A 16,680-nucleotide genomic window follows, 5' to 3' on the forward strand; every position below is an offset into this window, starting at 1 on the left:
TACTTACAAATTCATTGGCTAATAATTTTTTCTAGTATTTTTCCAGATATCAAAGTTAAACTTACTGGTCTATAGTTCCCCAGACAATCTTTATTCCTCATTTTAAAGATATACACTATCTCACATTCTCTGAGAGCTCATCCTTCTTCTATGAGTTCTCAAAGATAATAGCAGTTCTGCAGAAAAGGACCTAGGGGTTACAGTGGACGAGAAGCTGGATATGAGTCAACAGTGTGCCCTTGTTGCCAAGAAGGCTAATGGCATTTTAGGCTGTGTAAGTAGGGGTATTGCCAGCAGATCGAGGGATGTGATCATTCCCCTCTATTCGACATTGGTGAGGCCTCATCTGGAGTACTGTGTCCAGTTTTGGGCCCCACACTACAAGAACGATGTGGAAAAATTGGAAAGAGTCCAGCGGAGGGCAACAAAAATGATTAGGGGGCTGGAGCATATGACTTATGAGGAGAGGCTGAGGGAATTGGGATTGTTTAGTCTGCAGAACAGAAGAATGAGGGGGGATTTGATAGCTGCTTTCAACTACCTGAAAGGGGGTTCCAAAGAGGATGGATTTAGACTGTTCTCAGTGGTACCTGATGACAGAACAAGGAGTAATTGTCTGAAGTTGCAGTGAGGGAAGTTTAGGGTGGATATTAGGAAAAACTTTTTCACTGGGAGGGTGGTGAAGCACTGGAATGGGTTACCTAGGGAGGTGGTGGAATCTCCTTCCTTAGAGATTTTTAAGGTCAGGCTTGACAAAGACCTAGCTGGGATGAGTTAGTTGGGAATTGGTCCTGCTTTGAGCAGGGGGTTGGACTAGATGACCTCCTGAGGTCCCTTCCAACCCTGATATTCAATGATTCTATAATTGCTAACAGTTCTGAGATTGCTTCAGCTAGTTCCTTAAGAATCCTAGGATGAATTTCATCAGGCCCTGTCGGCTTGAATACATCTAATTTATCTAAATATTTTAACCTGTTTTTAACCTATTTTGGCCTGTGTTCCTTCCGCCTTATTGATAATATTAATTTTATGAAGTATTTGATCACAGTTTACCTACATAGTAAAGTAGGGATCGGCAGTCTTTGGCACGCGACCCATCAGGGAGATCCACTGGCGGGCCGGGACAATTTGTTTACTTGCAGCATCTGCAGATTCGGCTGATTCCAGCTCCCACTGGCTACAGTTCACCATTCCAGGCCAATGGCGGCTGCGGGAAGTGGCGGTCAGCACATTCCTTGGTCCCCATTATCACTTTCACCCAAATTGCCTTACACCTTAAGATTTGTTACCTGTTGGTCACAATCAAGTCTAGAATAGCTATCCCTCACTCACTTTCTCCACTTTCTGAAACAAAAAATTGTCCCCAATATTCTAAGAATGTATTGAAATTTTGTGCTTTGCTGTATTATTTTTGCTGCAAATGTCTGGGTAGTTAAAATCCCCCATTAGTACCAGGTCACGTGATTTGGATATTTCTGTCATTTGTTCTAAAAATGCCTCATCCACCTGCTTTTCCTGATTTGGTGGTATATAGTCAACTCCTACCAAACATCATTTCTATTTGTTACCCCTTTTATCTTTACCCAGAACTTTAAACTGACCAGCCTCTCATATCCTTCTGGACCTCACAACAAGTCTGTATACTCTCAATGTATAATGCAAAATCTTCTCCCTTTTTATGCTAAGTATCCTTCCTGAACAGGCTATACCCCTCTATACCAGTATTCCAGTCATGAAACTTATCCCACCAAATCTCTGTGATGCCAGTTAAGTCACAATTTAGCTTATGTCCTAATATGTCCAGTTTTTCCTGTTTATTCTGTTTACGTATTGTACTCTTTGCATTTATGTATAGACATCTAAGATTGAGGAGCTTCCCTAACTAATTTCCTTCTTGCTGCTTCTGTGACCCAATTATAATTATCCATGTCCCCTCTGTTAAGATTGTCATTTTTTTATGCTTGTGGGCTTTTGTCACCTGCCCCCTTTGAACCTAATTTAAAGCCCTCATCACTAGATTGGCTAATTAATATGTGAAGATGGTTTTCCCCTCCTCGGTCAGGTGGATTCTATCTCTTCCCAGAAGACCTTCCCAAAACAACATCCTATGATTGAAGAAGCCAAAGCTCTTCCATTGACACCATCTGCACAGTCATCCATTCATCTTCAGGAAGCACTTGTCGCTGACTGGGCCCCTACTGTCAACCACAAGGATGGACAGGAACACAATATGCACCTACGACCTTTGCTCCTAGAACCCTGTAGTCACTGCTGATCTGCTTATGGTCATACCTAGCAATATCATTAGTTTCCATGTGCATGAGCAGCATGGGGTAGTAGTCAGAGAGATGGATGAGCCTCAGCAATCTTTCTGTATTGTCTCAGACACAGGTTCTAGGCAGGCAGCACACCTTCTGGGACATCCTGTGAGGTCAGAAGATGGATGTCTCTGTCCCCCTCAGAAAGGTGTTCCCAAGCACCAAAATCCTGCACCTCCTTCTCTTGGGTCCAGTGACTGTGAACCTCCCAGCTTTGAGGTCAGGTGGTTCCTCCTCCTCAGCATTGTGCTCTGCTCCTCACCTGTTGCCAGTACAGCATACAGGTTCTTCACATCAATAAAGACAGGAGCAGGGTGGGGAGATGGAGCACAATCTGCTGTTTGAGGTAGCCAGCAGGCAGTCTCCTTGCTGTAGAGCAGCTGGTTCTCCTTTCTTCTCTGGTGCTGTTGTAGTCATCTGTAGTTGGCTCACACCCTCCATCCCACATGTTTTCACATGGGTCTAACAAGTCTTTCCACTCTCAGATGCTGCACACCTCCTCCTGCAGCTCTGTTACTTGCTTAATTGCTGAATCTCTTAACCTAAATAATTTTAATCTATAAGCAAAGCAAATTGCCATAAGAATATACCAACAAGGAGCCAGTCTGTGACATTACGCAGGGTACAATCTGGACTGATGAACAGCTGTTTCCCCTCAGTTCTCCAAGCTAGGGTGCCTTACACTGCTTTGCTACCACTCCTGATCTGCTCATATCCAGCCTCCAGCATATACATTACCCCCAGTTATAGTATATGAGTGCTATAGCCAGCCACTCATGAATTACTCTGCAGAGAAACACCAGCAAATTCCCAGTCCCAGATTTTCTCCCAGAAATGTATGTCTTGTACTGCTAAGCCTTCTCTTAGACAGTACAAGCTCATATAAAGTTTTTCATTTTATTAATAGAAAGTGGTATGCAGAAATCCTGTTATCCCAAATGTAACTTCCCAAACACTCTGATGCAAATGCACTTGTTTAGATAAAACAATAAAACAAGTTTATTAACTACAGAAAGATAGATTTTAAATGACTACAAGTAATGAGGCATAAAAGTCATAATTGGTTACAAGTAAACAAAAAGTAAAATAAAACTAATACCAAACTTAACAAACTATATAAATTTAAAGGAAAAAAAAGTCTCTCTTGCCACATGTTATAGGAGTCTTACTAGCTGAACTCTCTTCATTCACGACCCCTCCCCAATCCAAAGATGCTTGTTTTGTCCTTCAAGTGTTGTTGATGTAGTGAGTAGAGATGAAGGGAGAGATGATTTGGGGCCTTGGTTCTTCCTCCTTATATTTTTCCTCCTCTTTTGAGGATCTCTGCAGCTGAGTTTCAGAAGATAGAAAGTCCATGTGGGTGGGAACCCCCAGCTGTTTCTTTGTCAAAATGTAAATCTTCACCCATATCTTTTTTCCTGCCAAAGAATGGCCACTTAACCAGGTGATAACCCATTTGATCTTGTTGACATCTGGCCGAGGCGTTAGCTATCCTTTTGTCTCTGGGGAACTGGTTTGTGGCTGCTTTTAGTAATATCATACAGTAGAGTCTTATAAATTTACATACAATGTTGTCACAGACACTGTACGAGGACAATAATGATCAGCAAATTAAGACTTTTCAAATGATACTTCACAAGGCTTACATTGTACAAGATTTATCATAGTCCTATGAAAGGGGTGAATATAGGGTACAGACTGTCACACAGTTATCAAAACAAATTTCCCTGCAAGCATTATATTCTTGCTAGCATAACATAAGTTAAATTATTTTAATTATTTTACAAGGGGAAAGTTCATACTTTAAATGCAATAAATCCATTACAGTCTCTCTGATATAGGTAGGTCAAGTCACTTGGTTTCATTTTCACAAAAAGTCCATTACTCATGGTACTCAGGCCCATTTGATCAGATCTTCAAATCATGTCAAGTGGTATTTCAATAGAACAACCCATTTGAAAAATCAGTGTCCATTGTAAGATTGAAACTTAATGAAAATTACTCAGGTTGAAGTTTTATAAATTTACAAAAGCAGAAAAGAATCCTGTGGCACCTTAAAGACTAACAGGCGTTTTGGAGCATGAGCTTTCGTGGGTGATACTATTAATTTACAATAATTGAGAGTACAGTTGGTGGTACTACAACAAGCTACCGCAATCAAAAACACATTTTCACATTTTCACTCTTTGTTATAAGTAGATTAATTTTTTCAAATAAGTTGAGAGAAGCCATGCATTTTACATATTTCTCCTAAAATAATATACAAATATTAGTACTACTGAAAGCACAGCTGACACAGCCAAAGTGATGACTGACATAACCAAGCTGTCATGAATCAAATAATTTTGTGAGAGAAGGTGCAATTTGTCAGGTGGTTCAATGTTTTCCCCCTTACTAGGGTTTGTACAAGACTGCAGATATCATTGTAGTGCAGTTTGGAAGGCATGGATGCAACTTCATCAGTAATTTGTATGTCTTCAATACATGAATCAACCATTTCTATGTCTGCATCTCACCAGTTTGGGTCCAAATAGTATAAGGAAAGCTTTCCAACTATAACAACATTATTCTTGGGTAACTGAGTGAAACACACATGACACTAGAGTGTATGTTCACCGTACACTTTGGCTGTTTCATGAAAACTGATTATTTTGTTTGGTGTGCTCACCAGCCATCAATCATCAATAATGGTTTAAGAGGTTCTGATAGCTGAACTTGGCAATTTTTAGAAACACAACTGTTCATTCCACACAGTGTCTGGATATTATTTGTTACAAATAGTCTTTCTGGACACATCCAGTACAGATCTCTGACTTTTCTACACTTATTTCAATTAGACAGTAGGTACTCATCAGGAGATTCTTCCTGATAAGCCACCATTGCATGGGGTTATCATTTTAACCTTGATAGAATCTTTTCAGGTGCCTATATTTAGAACTGACTTAAGTTTTAAATTGTCATCCAGTTTTACAAGTTGGATTTGAAGAAGGAAGCCAGTTTCCTCGTGTACAGTGGAATAATAATGAATAGATACTTTTCATTGCCTTATGTGGCAGCACAGATTATATTTTCCTTATGCTTTCATAAGAACCCTTCCAACAACACTGAATTTTTCATGGGCCTTTCTGTTTGTGGAGATAGATAAAGTAAAATACCTTTGTTACCTGTCTGGTATTCCTTAGGGGAGGATTGCTTGATGTAATTAGCTTTGTCTCCCTTTCCTGACCTTTGTAGGTTTAACTGGAACAAGGAAAAACCTGCCACCAAATGTTGCTTTAACTGAGAAATGTACTGCTTAATGTTTAAAGCAGAGGTTCAGATTCTAGTGTTTGTCTGATACGAATCTGATAAGATAATTCTATTCTTCTCTCATTGATAAGTTCAAAAGTCATAAAACCTGTTTGATGTGGATTGAATAGCCCAAAGACCTTATATGCAATGTATAACTTTTGTTTAATCCCCAGTTAATTCCCAGTTATTTACACACATCTGCTGGTTTATTTGGCTCTGTACTCTAAGGTTTAGGTCACTGTTTGAAAACTTGATTCATCAATACAAAAGCTTTGGTGTGAGCGATGTCATTTCCTGTGGGAATACATTTTACCCATTTAGAAAACAGATGGGTAACTGTAGCCATTTTCTTAATGCCTCTCTTGGTCTGTAGAATGGGCCTAAAAAGTAAAATTGTAAGTCTGACTACTGAAAAATAAACTTCTCTGGACTTTAGAGAACCTCTGAAATTTGCTGTGGTGGATTATAATGTACAGGAAGCGAGACGCTTTCACATAGTGATTTCCACAGTTACAATGCATGGACCAATATGCTATTTGCTTCCGCGACTGGTAGATAACTGTGATTTCTGGATGACTTCTACATAAGCCATCATGCCATTTTAGACTTGATTCTGACTCGCGGATGAATTGGTTGCACTTCTCAAGACTGAAGGCAATTTGGGTGATCATGAAATGATAGCTTTCATGATTCTAAGGAAAAGAAGATGTGAGAGCCACAGAAAAAGGAAAAAATACTTCAAAAAGGCAGGCATTAGTGACCTGAGAGAGTGAGTAGTTAAGGTTCCATGGGAAGAAAATCAAAGGGAGAAAGAAGTTCGGGAGAGCTACCCATCATGGTATTTGTCCATCATATTGATGTAAACAGGAAGTTCTTTAAAAAGATTGAACCATTGTTTTGCCGTATTATGATTTATAATTTCTTTATTATCCTGACGGTCTTTTTGATTTGGAAATAAAGTATTTGTAGAGTGCTTTATATACCTGTAAAGCTTAGAAATGACTTTGTTCTTGTAGTTGTGGCTTCACTAGCTCTGAGTCTGGTTTATCTCTAGTCAAAGTAATACCTTTGCCTTTGTCAGTTTTGCCTGAAGGAGTGGTGTCAGAGTAATCTGATTCGTAGCATAAGAAAACTCTTCTAGTAATTCCTATGTTTGCATTATTTATGCTATTTACAATTGTTTTAGTTATAGAAAATCCCCATGGAATTCTACTGTCACTGCCAATGTGATCATATCCAATTAAATGAGAGTGACTGCTTTATTCTAGTAAGTAGTTGGGTTACATTAAAAAAAACACCTCCGATAAATTGCTGCAATCAGGTTTTTGTTTCAATTACTTTGGAGTCCTGGATCCCCAATGTTCCTCCAGATGGGAAGGTAAAACAAGAAGTTGTTTTGATTAGACTTGGAATCTGCAAGTAAAATAAAATCAATAATGACTAATCTTTTAAATCGTTTGCTGCACATATCGACATTTTAATTTTGTAACATTGCAGATTACATTTCTGAGATTTCTCTGACTTACAAAAGGAAAGATAGAATGCCCAGAGATGGGATTACACTCTGTCAAAACACTCACTAGATACTTTCCCCTCAAATGGAACAAAGTCATGCCATATTGGTGTTATCCTTATACCAGTTTCACTCAGTGCCAAGGTGGTAATAGTTTTAGGGGTGTTTTTCTGTAGCAAAACAAAAGCAGTTGTTCCAGAAAAGTCAAGGAAATTTGCAACACTTCCTAGTTGTAGTCCAAACTGAGCATTTTCATTGGTGTAAAGTGCCATTTGATGAAAAGGACTTTGTCTTCTATCGACCTCTTCTGGGGGGATCCTCCTGGACAAATATATGCCTGGATCTCTGGGCTTCAAAAAGTGTCCTAGTTGCAAGGAATCTATCCCAGTGGCTGATGGACACTCGCAGTGAGTTCGCTGCCTGGGACAGAAACACATTCCACAGAAGTGTGGTTTGTGTCAGCAGCTGAAGCCCAGATCCAGGAAGGACAGAGAACTGAGACTTAAACTCCTACTCAAGGAGTCAGCCCTTCAACCTCCGGAGTCCCTGTGGGAGCCCTCACTTTGCAACTTCCACTTCTAAGGGAGTGAGCTGAGAGAGACACCTACGAGCCACTCATTTAAGGCCTGTAAAAAAAGATCTATGCGTCCTCATAGCGAGCTCTGATTGAGCTAAAAACAATCCCCGGCTTGGTCTGTATCATCAGTAACAATGATGCTGAAGCTATCTAAATTTGGTACCCAGGGCACAAGCAGTACCAAACCATCAGGGCAAGTCGGAATGCCTAAAGAGCTGATGAGCGCAAGCAAAGAAGCATCGGTATCGCAGGGCTGTAAGATCCACCCCAGGGGAAAGGCTCCATTGGTACGGTCATCAACATCAGTACCAGTGACGGCACATCAGGCACAATGCACCCTGCTATCAGGTCTGTGTCTCCGACACTGTCGATATAAGTCTCTTGGCATCAACAGCCTCCGCTGGTACTGATGCCCTCTGCACTGATGGATCTTTCGGTATCCGACACACTAGACTCTCCTTTGCTTGGTACTGGGGCCCTGGTACCAAGTTCACCCAGAGCCCTTGGCTCACTGATGACCTCCTGCCATGCACCACCCTTTTTGTCATTGGAATCAGAAAGTGAAGAAAAGAACCTAGCTTCCCAACGCTCTTCTCACCTGCCATACAGAGCCCAGTTTCACTATGGACCCCAGGCATAACACCCCTCTGACCCGCAGCCTCCCTAGTTTGGGCAACCATGGTACCAACCACCAGATCCCTTCCCATCACAATGGCCATACTGGGACCCTGGAAGGCCCAAAGGCAACAGGCCTCCATCACTGCTAGTATGGCCTGCCAACAGCTGAGGAAGTGCCCTCCTTCAGCCGCTGCCTCAAGGGCCTCTGAACTCCCTGAGTAGCAAGGGAAGTAGAGGAGGTAGTCACTCCTCCAGCCCACTTATCATCATCATCACCAGATGAGAAAGTAATGCCCTCTCTGCCATCTATGGCAGGTGACTTTAAACTGTTCCAGGACTTGGTACAGCAGAGGGTGGCAGACGCATTCCAAATACATTTACAAGAGGTGTCTAAGTCGCGCCACAAGGTGATGGACATCCTACATTCCTCCACCTCCGCTGGAGTGGCCTTCCCTATTAATGAGGCTGTACTGGACCCCACCAATGTGTGTCCAACCAACTTGTAAGAAGACAGACAAGAAATATTATGTGCCAGAAAAGCGCACGGAATTCCTGTTCTCACACATGCCTCCAGATTCATTCATTGTATATGCAGATAATGCAAAAGGCTGCCAACACCACTTTAAGTCTACCCCTTATGACGAGAACTGCAAGCACCTAGAGCTGTTTGGCAGGAAGGCCTATTCCTCATCCATTTTTCAATTCAGAGTGGTGAACTATCAAGCCTAGTGGCCTATTTGACGCTTAGTTCTTTTATGAACAGCTCTCCGATTCTCACAAGGACCAATTTAAAGCCTTGGTTAATGCTGGCCATCTGGTAGCAAAAACATCTCTCCATTTTGTGCTTGATGCAGCTGACATGGCAGTACATTCTATTTCACCTGCCACTGTGATGAGATGGGCCTCGTGGTTTCATCTCTCCGGCTTCCCCAAGGAGGTCCAGATGGTGGTGGAGGACTTCCCCTTTGAGGGGACTAAATTATTTACTGAAAAGATTAATCCTTCCCTCTGCACATTAAAAGATTTGAAGGCCACTCTTCAATCCTTCTGGATCTATACACCTGGATGCAAAAGGAAGTATAGCCCTCAGCTACCATTCAAGCCTCGCTCACAATACTCACTCATCTCAATATCCATCTGTAGCGGGATGGTTACCTGCTCCTGTCCTGTGGGGCTTGAAACAGCCCAGGAGAGAGCTGTGGCTGGGGCAAGAAGCCTGGGCTGATTGGTGGGAAGTAGGCTCAGCTGGGGCCATGCCCCAATCAGGCCCAGCTGGCCCCTATAAAAGGCTGTGAGCCAGAGGCCCAGACAGTCTCCCTCTACCTGTAGAGGGAGAAGGGCCTGGCTGCAAGGTGCCAGGCAGAGAAGCTAGATTGGAGCAGGGCTGGGGAAAGGCCAAGGGAGCCGAGGAGGTACAGGCCTGGTAAGTCCTATTAAGTACTGGGTTGCAGGGGGCAGCCCATAGGTAGGTGGAGGCAGCAGATCCGAACCCCCTTTGCCTATGATGAGTGGCTTACGCTGCAGTCCGTCCCAGTGAGCGGGGGCTAGAAGGGGACTGGCAGTAGCCTAACATTGAGGCAAAGTGGGGATAGTAGGTCCCTTGGGAGAGAGAGACCCTGAGGCTGTGAGGGGTTACTGCCAGAGGGGCAGCACCCCAGGTAACAGGGGCACCAGGTCCTGAGAGGAACACGGGCCAGTGATAAGGCAGATCACTGGCCTGCAGGGGGCGCTCTGGGATGCTGGAAGAGCTAATTCCCATGGATGATCAGCAGGAGGTGCCGCAGGGGTAAGTCTACCTCGCTACACCATCTCAATATACACTGAGATTGTATGAACCTTAGAGGAAGAAGCCCAGGTTCTCCAGACAAAAGATGTCGGGATCTTAGCGAATTTCCTCTCAGCCCTCCACCTTGAAAAGACAATATTGATGGATTGGTCGAGGTGCCCGTAGAGCACTCTCCTCATTTCATGCTGAAAAACCACACTGATTTTTTTTAGAGATAGACTCTCCCTATTCCGCAGCACCTGGTAACGGATAACCTCCAAATAATGGGTGTTGGATATCATTCAAGATGGCTACTCCATCTTTTTATCCCTCCCCCTCCCCCAAGTACCGTTCCCCTTTTCTCTTCAGGGACCCTTCTCACAAGAGCTTGTTACATCAGGAGATAAACCACCTCCTCAGTGTAGGAGCCATAGAGCCAGTGCCTGTGCATCTAAGGAGCAGAGGCTTCTAAATTAGGGGTCTAAATTAGCTGTTACCACTCAAGCAAGAGATCTTGGAGTCATTGTGGATAGTTCTCTGAAGACATCCACTTAACATGCAGCGGTAGTCAAAAAAGCAAACAGAACGTTTGGAATTATTCAGAAAGGGATAGATAATAAGAAACAAAATATCATATTGCCTCTGCATAAATCCATGGTATGCCCACATCTTGAATACTGAATTCAAATATGTTCCTCCCATCTCAAAAAAGATATATTGGAATTGGAAAGGTTCAGAAAAGGGCAACAAAAATGATTAAGAGTATGGAATGGCTTCTGTGTGAGGAGAGATTAATAAGATTGAGACTTTTCAGCTTGGAAAAGAGATGACTAAGGGGGAATATGATAAAGGTCTATAAAATCATGACTGGTGTAGAGAAGGTAAATAAGGAAGTGCTATTTACTCCTTCTCATAACATCAGGACTAGGATTCACCAAATGAAATTAATAGGCAGCAGATTTAAGACAAACAAAAGGAAGTATTTCTTCACCCAACACACAATCAACCTATGAAACTCTTTGCCAGAGGATGTTGTAAAGGCTAAGAATTCTCAACGAAATTTGCACAGTTCCAGTTGTTTTTAATTTCTTGTTGGTGCCATGCAAACATTCTTTCTGGCCAGTCAGTTTGCATAAAATCTTTCTAAAATTGTAACATTCTTTTTCACTGATCTGAGCGGCTTCCAAATTTAATGCCAATTTTGAATTGAAACATTTATAGCCGTAGGATATCCAATTCATATCCAGACTTTGAAATCATAAAGGCATCATGCAATAGTGTCTGCAGTGTTGCCATCATCAAGCATTTAAAAATAATGAGTTGGGCCCAAAAACATCATGAGATTACAATAAATTTGTGGTTCTTTTCATTTCCCTTTTTGTTTTTCTGCCTTTAAAATACACTTAAGTCACATTTCCAAAGTTTTCTCCACAACCATATGAGACAGGGTGCTATTTGTAGCACCCTCATGACAGAGGTTGCTGCAGCACTGGGAAGACTGCAAACTTAATTGAAGTCAATTAACCAGTTTCTCTTGGGGATTACAGAGACTTGGGTGGCAGTTGCTGGATTAATGAGAATTGGCTCAGTGGTTGGAAGGATATATTGGTGAAGAATTGAGAAGTAAAGAGAAGTGCTCAGAGAGTGAATTGTGGATAGAAGAGAAAGCTTTGTGAACATATTTGTCCTGCTGTATACCTGTGGTTCCGTTTGTTATACTTTGAAACTGAAGATTAAAAAGCAGATGTGATGAAAGGGAAACAGCCTGCATGTGTTTGTGGCTAGGAGACCACAAGAACAGGCTAGGCAACAGTACTCACAGGGTAGGTGAAGGGACGGCCTGTGACACCATGAAAGCTGGAAACTAACTTTATTTTAATGACCACTCTGAGTATCTTATATGATCAGTTGACTTCAGGAGCTGAGACCTTAAGAAAAGCATCAAATATTGCAGGAATTGGAAACACTGTGTTTGTTTTGGTCTCAGATTCATTGGTAAAACTGACAACTACCTCTTGTTCACAGTGAGAACTTAATGCATGTTAAAAAACAACAACAACAAACATGCACACACACAACTGGGAAGAGAAAGATTTGTCCCACTATTTTCTGTGCTATCTGGTTACATCTGCATCTAGCTGAGACTTTACAATGTATTTTGAAATGGAAGTCTCTGCACTTTCAAGTGTTAAAATTAATGGCAATGGATTTTTCAAGCATGTTTGCCAAAAGCTTTTCCTTTTAGTCCGGTTTCCAAACTGGTGGATCAAGAGGGGGCAGGTCCCTTCTGTGAAGAGGGGTATAGAAGCAAGGAAAAGAACAGGGGGATTAGTCCCAGGCTTATGAGAACTGCAGTTTGGAGAAGCAACACTTCTGTCTGAATCTAGTAATTGATTTTAGTGGAGCACATGAATATTCTAGATCAGAGGTGGGCAAACTACGGCCCGCGGACCACCTCCGGCCCGTGAGACTCTTCTGCCCAGCCTCTGAGCTCCTGGCCCAGGAGCTTAGCCCCCGTCCTCTCCCCTGCTGTTCCCCCATCCCCACAGCCTCCACTCACGGCGCAATGCTTTGGGCAGCGGAGCTGTGAGCTCCTGTGGCAGAGCCCGGCCTGAGCCAGTGCTCTGTGCTGCATGGTGGTTTGGCTGGCTCCAGCCAGACGGCACAGCTGTAGTGCTGCCAGCCACCAGTGCTCCAGGCAGCATGGTAAAGGGACAGGGGAGTTTGGGGTGGTGGTCAGGGGGGCGGGGATGTGTATAGGGGGCAGGGTGGTTAGAGGCAGGGAACAGGGTTGAATGGGGACAGGGGCCCTGGGGGGGGCAGTCAGGAAGGAGAGGGGGGCTTGGATGGGGAGGCGAGAGGCAGTCAGGGACAGAGATTCTGGGGGCGGTCAGGGAGAAGGGGTGGTTGGATGGGGCAGGGGTCCCAGCGGGGCAGTCAGGAATGAGAGAAGGGGTTAGATGGGGCAGCGGGGGGAAGTCAAGGGCAGGAGTTCTGGGGGCTGTCAGGGGACAGGGAGTGGGAGGGTGGATGGGGCAGGGGTCTTGCGGGGGTCATCAGGGATTGGGGGGGTTGGATGGGGCAGGAGTCCAGGGGGGCCATCAGGGGGCAAGAAGCAGGGGGATTCAGATAGGGAGCGGGGCCACGCCACGCTTAGCTGTTTGGAGAGGCACAGCTTTCCATAACCGGCCCTCCATACAATTTTTGAAACCCAATGGGGCCCTGAGGCCAAAAAGTTTGCCCGCTCCATTCTAAATGATAGGATACTCCTCTAAAATCTCATTGGGAGACAGTAGGTACTTGGTCTGTGTCCTGTGCGCCATATAGAAGGGGGAAATAGTATGGGTATGTCTAGAAAAGAAGCTCCCCTCTGTCTCATCAACCATCATCCAAACAGATTTTTCAATGTGGCTTTCATTTGTTTTGCTCTTTCTCAGGCCAGGTCTACACTACAAGATTAAATCGATTTTAGATATGCAATTTCAGCTACGAGAATAGCGTAGCTGAAATCGAATATCTAAAATCGATTTACTCACCCGTCTTCACCGCGCGGGATCGATCCGCGCGGCTCATTGTGTCGAATAAGTCCGGTCGTCTAACTGGAGTTCCGGAATCGATCTAAGCACGCTCTGGGATTGAGATATCGCATCCAGACCAGACGCGATATTTCGATCCCCGAGCAATCGATTTTAACGCGCCGATCCGACGCGTAGTCTAGACGTGGTCACAGAGAGAACTCATCTTTGTGGCCTTATCTGTCAAGTCTTTACAATTTAGGGAAGCAACAGAAGGTAAATACTTCCCATAGGTGAGCACTTTTATCATAAGGACAGACCAATCAAGAAACTCATCATGCTCTCAGCCAGCATTTTGAGGAGCAAATACAAAACAAAACAAGTATATTCTGACTGCCTTTGTTTCATATTAGGGAGATAATGCATGCAGTGGGGAGGGGGAGGAGAAGAAAAAGGAGTAAACTCTTATTTAACACTTCTGTCTTGCATAACCATCAAAATAGTGGTGGTTATGAGTTAATTAGATAGTGTGTGCACCCTTCCACAGTAATAAAACAGTTAGTGGTCTATCCAATGCTTTAAGACTTTAACTCCTTAATAATCATATGGTTGCTAGTATTGTCTGTTTGTACTGTTGTAGGTGCTAGAAGCAACAGTCAAGGATTGTGCCAGACATTATATATACATATTACAAAAAGACAAATGAAATCACTTAAATGTGCAAGAATATTGCAGGTTTCTTCATGAGCGATGGCAATATTAACAGAGCAGCAACCAGAGAAGAAGAAGGAAAAGGAGGAAAAATAGGTTCCTGTACTGTCAGATATGGATGGATTTTTGTAATGTTAATTGAAGTTGAATATTTCCTTAGGCAGACAAAGTCCCATGCTTCATTGAAGATCAGTCTGGAATATAATAAGAGGTGATGTCCAGTTTGTTGGTTGAAATTTACTCTTCTTTCCTGGCGGCAGGAACCAGCTAAGAAAGCATCAGCCAAGCAGGCAAACACCAAATCAAAAAGACATTAAGGGATGTTGTTAAAACCTTAAAAAATCCATGGTCTGACACCCAGTAAGTTTTGTACCCATTAAACCCACAACTTAAAAAGAAAAGTAAGAAAAGCAAAGGAGAGAATAGGCATTGAAGCTCCAGTGAAATAAAATCAACCACAAGCTGAGGAAATCCTTTCGATTTTTATAACTGTATAGTCAATGGAAAATTACCAGATTCTTATGGCATTTATTTCCAATAGTGTCTTAACCCAATCTTATCTTGTAAACAAATCATCCTTGAACACAGTCAACAGTCCTCAAAACTAGGTTTCCCACATTAATTGTTTTCTCCTTAGCATGACTTTAAGTAAGTATTTTTGGCTTTTCTGAAAGTTCCAGGATAAAAGTTCAGAGTGCAACAGTCTTAAATCTATAGTTTGGTCATGTCAGTTGGACACATTTGCTGACATTATCCACAAATGTCCCTGCATCTGCCACTCTGACCAGCTGTGTGGTCTTCCCCATGGCAGCAGTGCCAAAATACGGATATATTCAAGTTACCCCTGTTTCTGCTTCCATGAGTCTCCCAGTGCATCTGTTATGGCAGTATGAGGAACCATAGATGCCCAAGACACTGCTGCCTCATCCCAGCAGGCAGAAGTGCTATGGGGGAACTCCATCTGTATGGGCATATATATTGGGATCCACTGCTGCAGCCCCCCTGCAAAGCACAGCCCCACTCTCACATCTCTTCCTCCTCTACTCCCTCATAGACCTAATCAAACCTTTCTTCCCTTCACAAAGCCCAGACTTCACCCTCTGTTATGCACATATACACTATCTTTCCCACCTCCCCCCTAGAGCTCTCTGTTGGCCAGTGTTGATGCACCAGGGTTTATGTGAAGAGAAGAGCTAATGAGGCAGGCTAGTGGTGTTGTAAAATGGAAGTAAGTGATAGAACTTGACAGTTTCATCATATAATCCGGGCAAAACTCCATTTAGGTTTTCCTGAAGAGGTGGACTAACTCTTCATGGGTCTAATTTTAAATATTCAAAAATGGCTTATGTCCAAGACATTATCAGAATGTATGTGTGTGTGTGTTTGAAGTTTGGCAGTCTATAGTAGTTCAACTAGAAGAACCTTCAGAGGTGTGATGAAAGTAGGAAAATTCAAAAGGAGAGGGTGTCTTGTGTATAATTTTCCTCTTGCAAATTTAACAAAGACTTTGTCCAGAAAATACATCTAAAATTCAGTTGTCTTGTGGAGAATTATTGACCTACATTTGGAGACTAATTTCAGTCTAAAGAGATGAAAGACAGAGTTATCCATTCTGTGTTAAGAGCAAATCTCAATGCACTGTTAATTATGGAGTTGTTACCAATGCTTCCATAATCTGTGGTCCTTTTGCATTTTAAAAAGTATTTTTTTTTAAATTAACTGATATTTTGTCTTGAAAAAAAATCCATCATATTGTATGCGGTGTAGATTTGACCATGTTTCTTATAGTGTTGACAACTAATTGAATAGTACTGATTAATTAAGTAATCGTTATTCTCCGAAGGTAATTATCTTATTGTGTAAGTGCTAAGAGGACAGGTATTATTTATTAACTTTGTTGCTCAATAGAGCGATGAAATACTAATTTAGTGCCATACTGGAAGGCGGTTTACAAATGATCAGTGTATAAGCAAATTATATGCAGTATATGACCTGTTATAGTATTTTAGACATTCATGTGAAGTATTTCTAAATTATTATATAATCTGGTTGGTCACTGAGCCTTTTCAGTTAGTATTTTTCTTTTTCTAGGCTGATTCTGTACAAGGTGTTGATGATTCTCCATTCTCAGACTCTGTTACCTTGGAGCAAACAACAAGTAACATTGGAATATCAAGTGGACGTGTTAGCTTGTGGATGCAATGGATGTTGCCAAAAATTACTGTAAAGCTGTTTGCACCAGATCCTGGAAGTAAAGGCACAGGTCTGGTACATAGAATTATCTATTTTAATTTAGTACTTTAAGTGTGTAGTTATTTTAAGATAAAACCAATTGCTATTTATAGCATGTATTCATGAATTAAAACCTCTGA

General features: G+C 42.4%; 1 protein-coding gene across 5 annotated transcripts in view; it reads left to right on the forward strand.

The window, feature by feature from the left end:
• The window catches only part of VPS13B (vacuolar protein sorting 13 homolog B), a 996,761-nt gene that overhangs the window by 617,422 nt on the left and 362,659 nt on the right, over window positions 1-16,680 (forward strand). For all 5 annotated transcript variants that reach the window (XM_075063129.1, XM_075063127.1, XM_075063131.1 and 2 more), the window contains exon 26: window positions 16,400-16,571. In XM_075063129.1, the coding sequence (XP_074919230.1) occupies window positions 16,400-16,571 (172 nt within the window). The remainder of the gene's footprint in view (window positions 1-16,399; window positions 16,572-16,680) is intronic.

The sequence above is a fragment of the Chelonoidis abingdonii genome, chromosome 2 (genome assembly GCF_003597395.2).
Source record: "Chelonoidis abingdonii isolate Lonesome George chromosome 2, CheloAbing_2.0, whole genome shotgun sequence".
In the NCBI taxonomy this organism is placed as follows: Eukaryota; Metazoa; Chordata; order Testudines; family Testudinidae; genus Chelonoidis; species Chelonoidis abingdonii.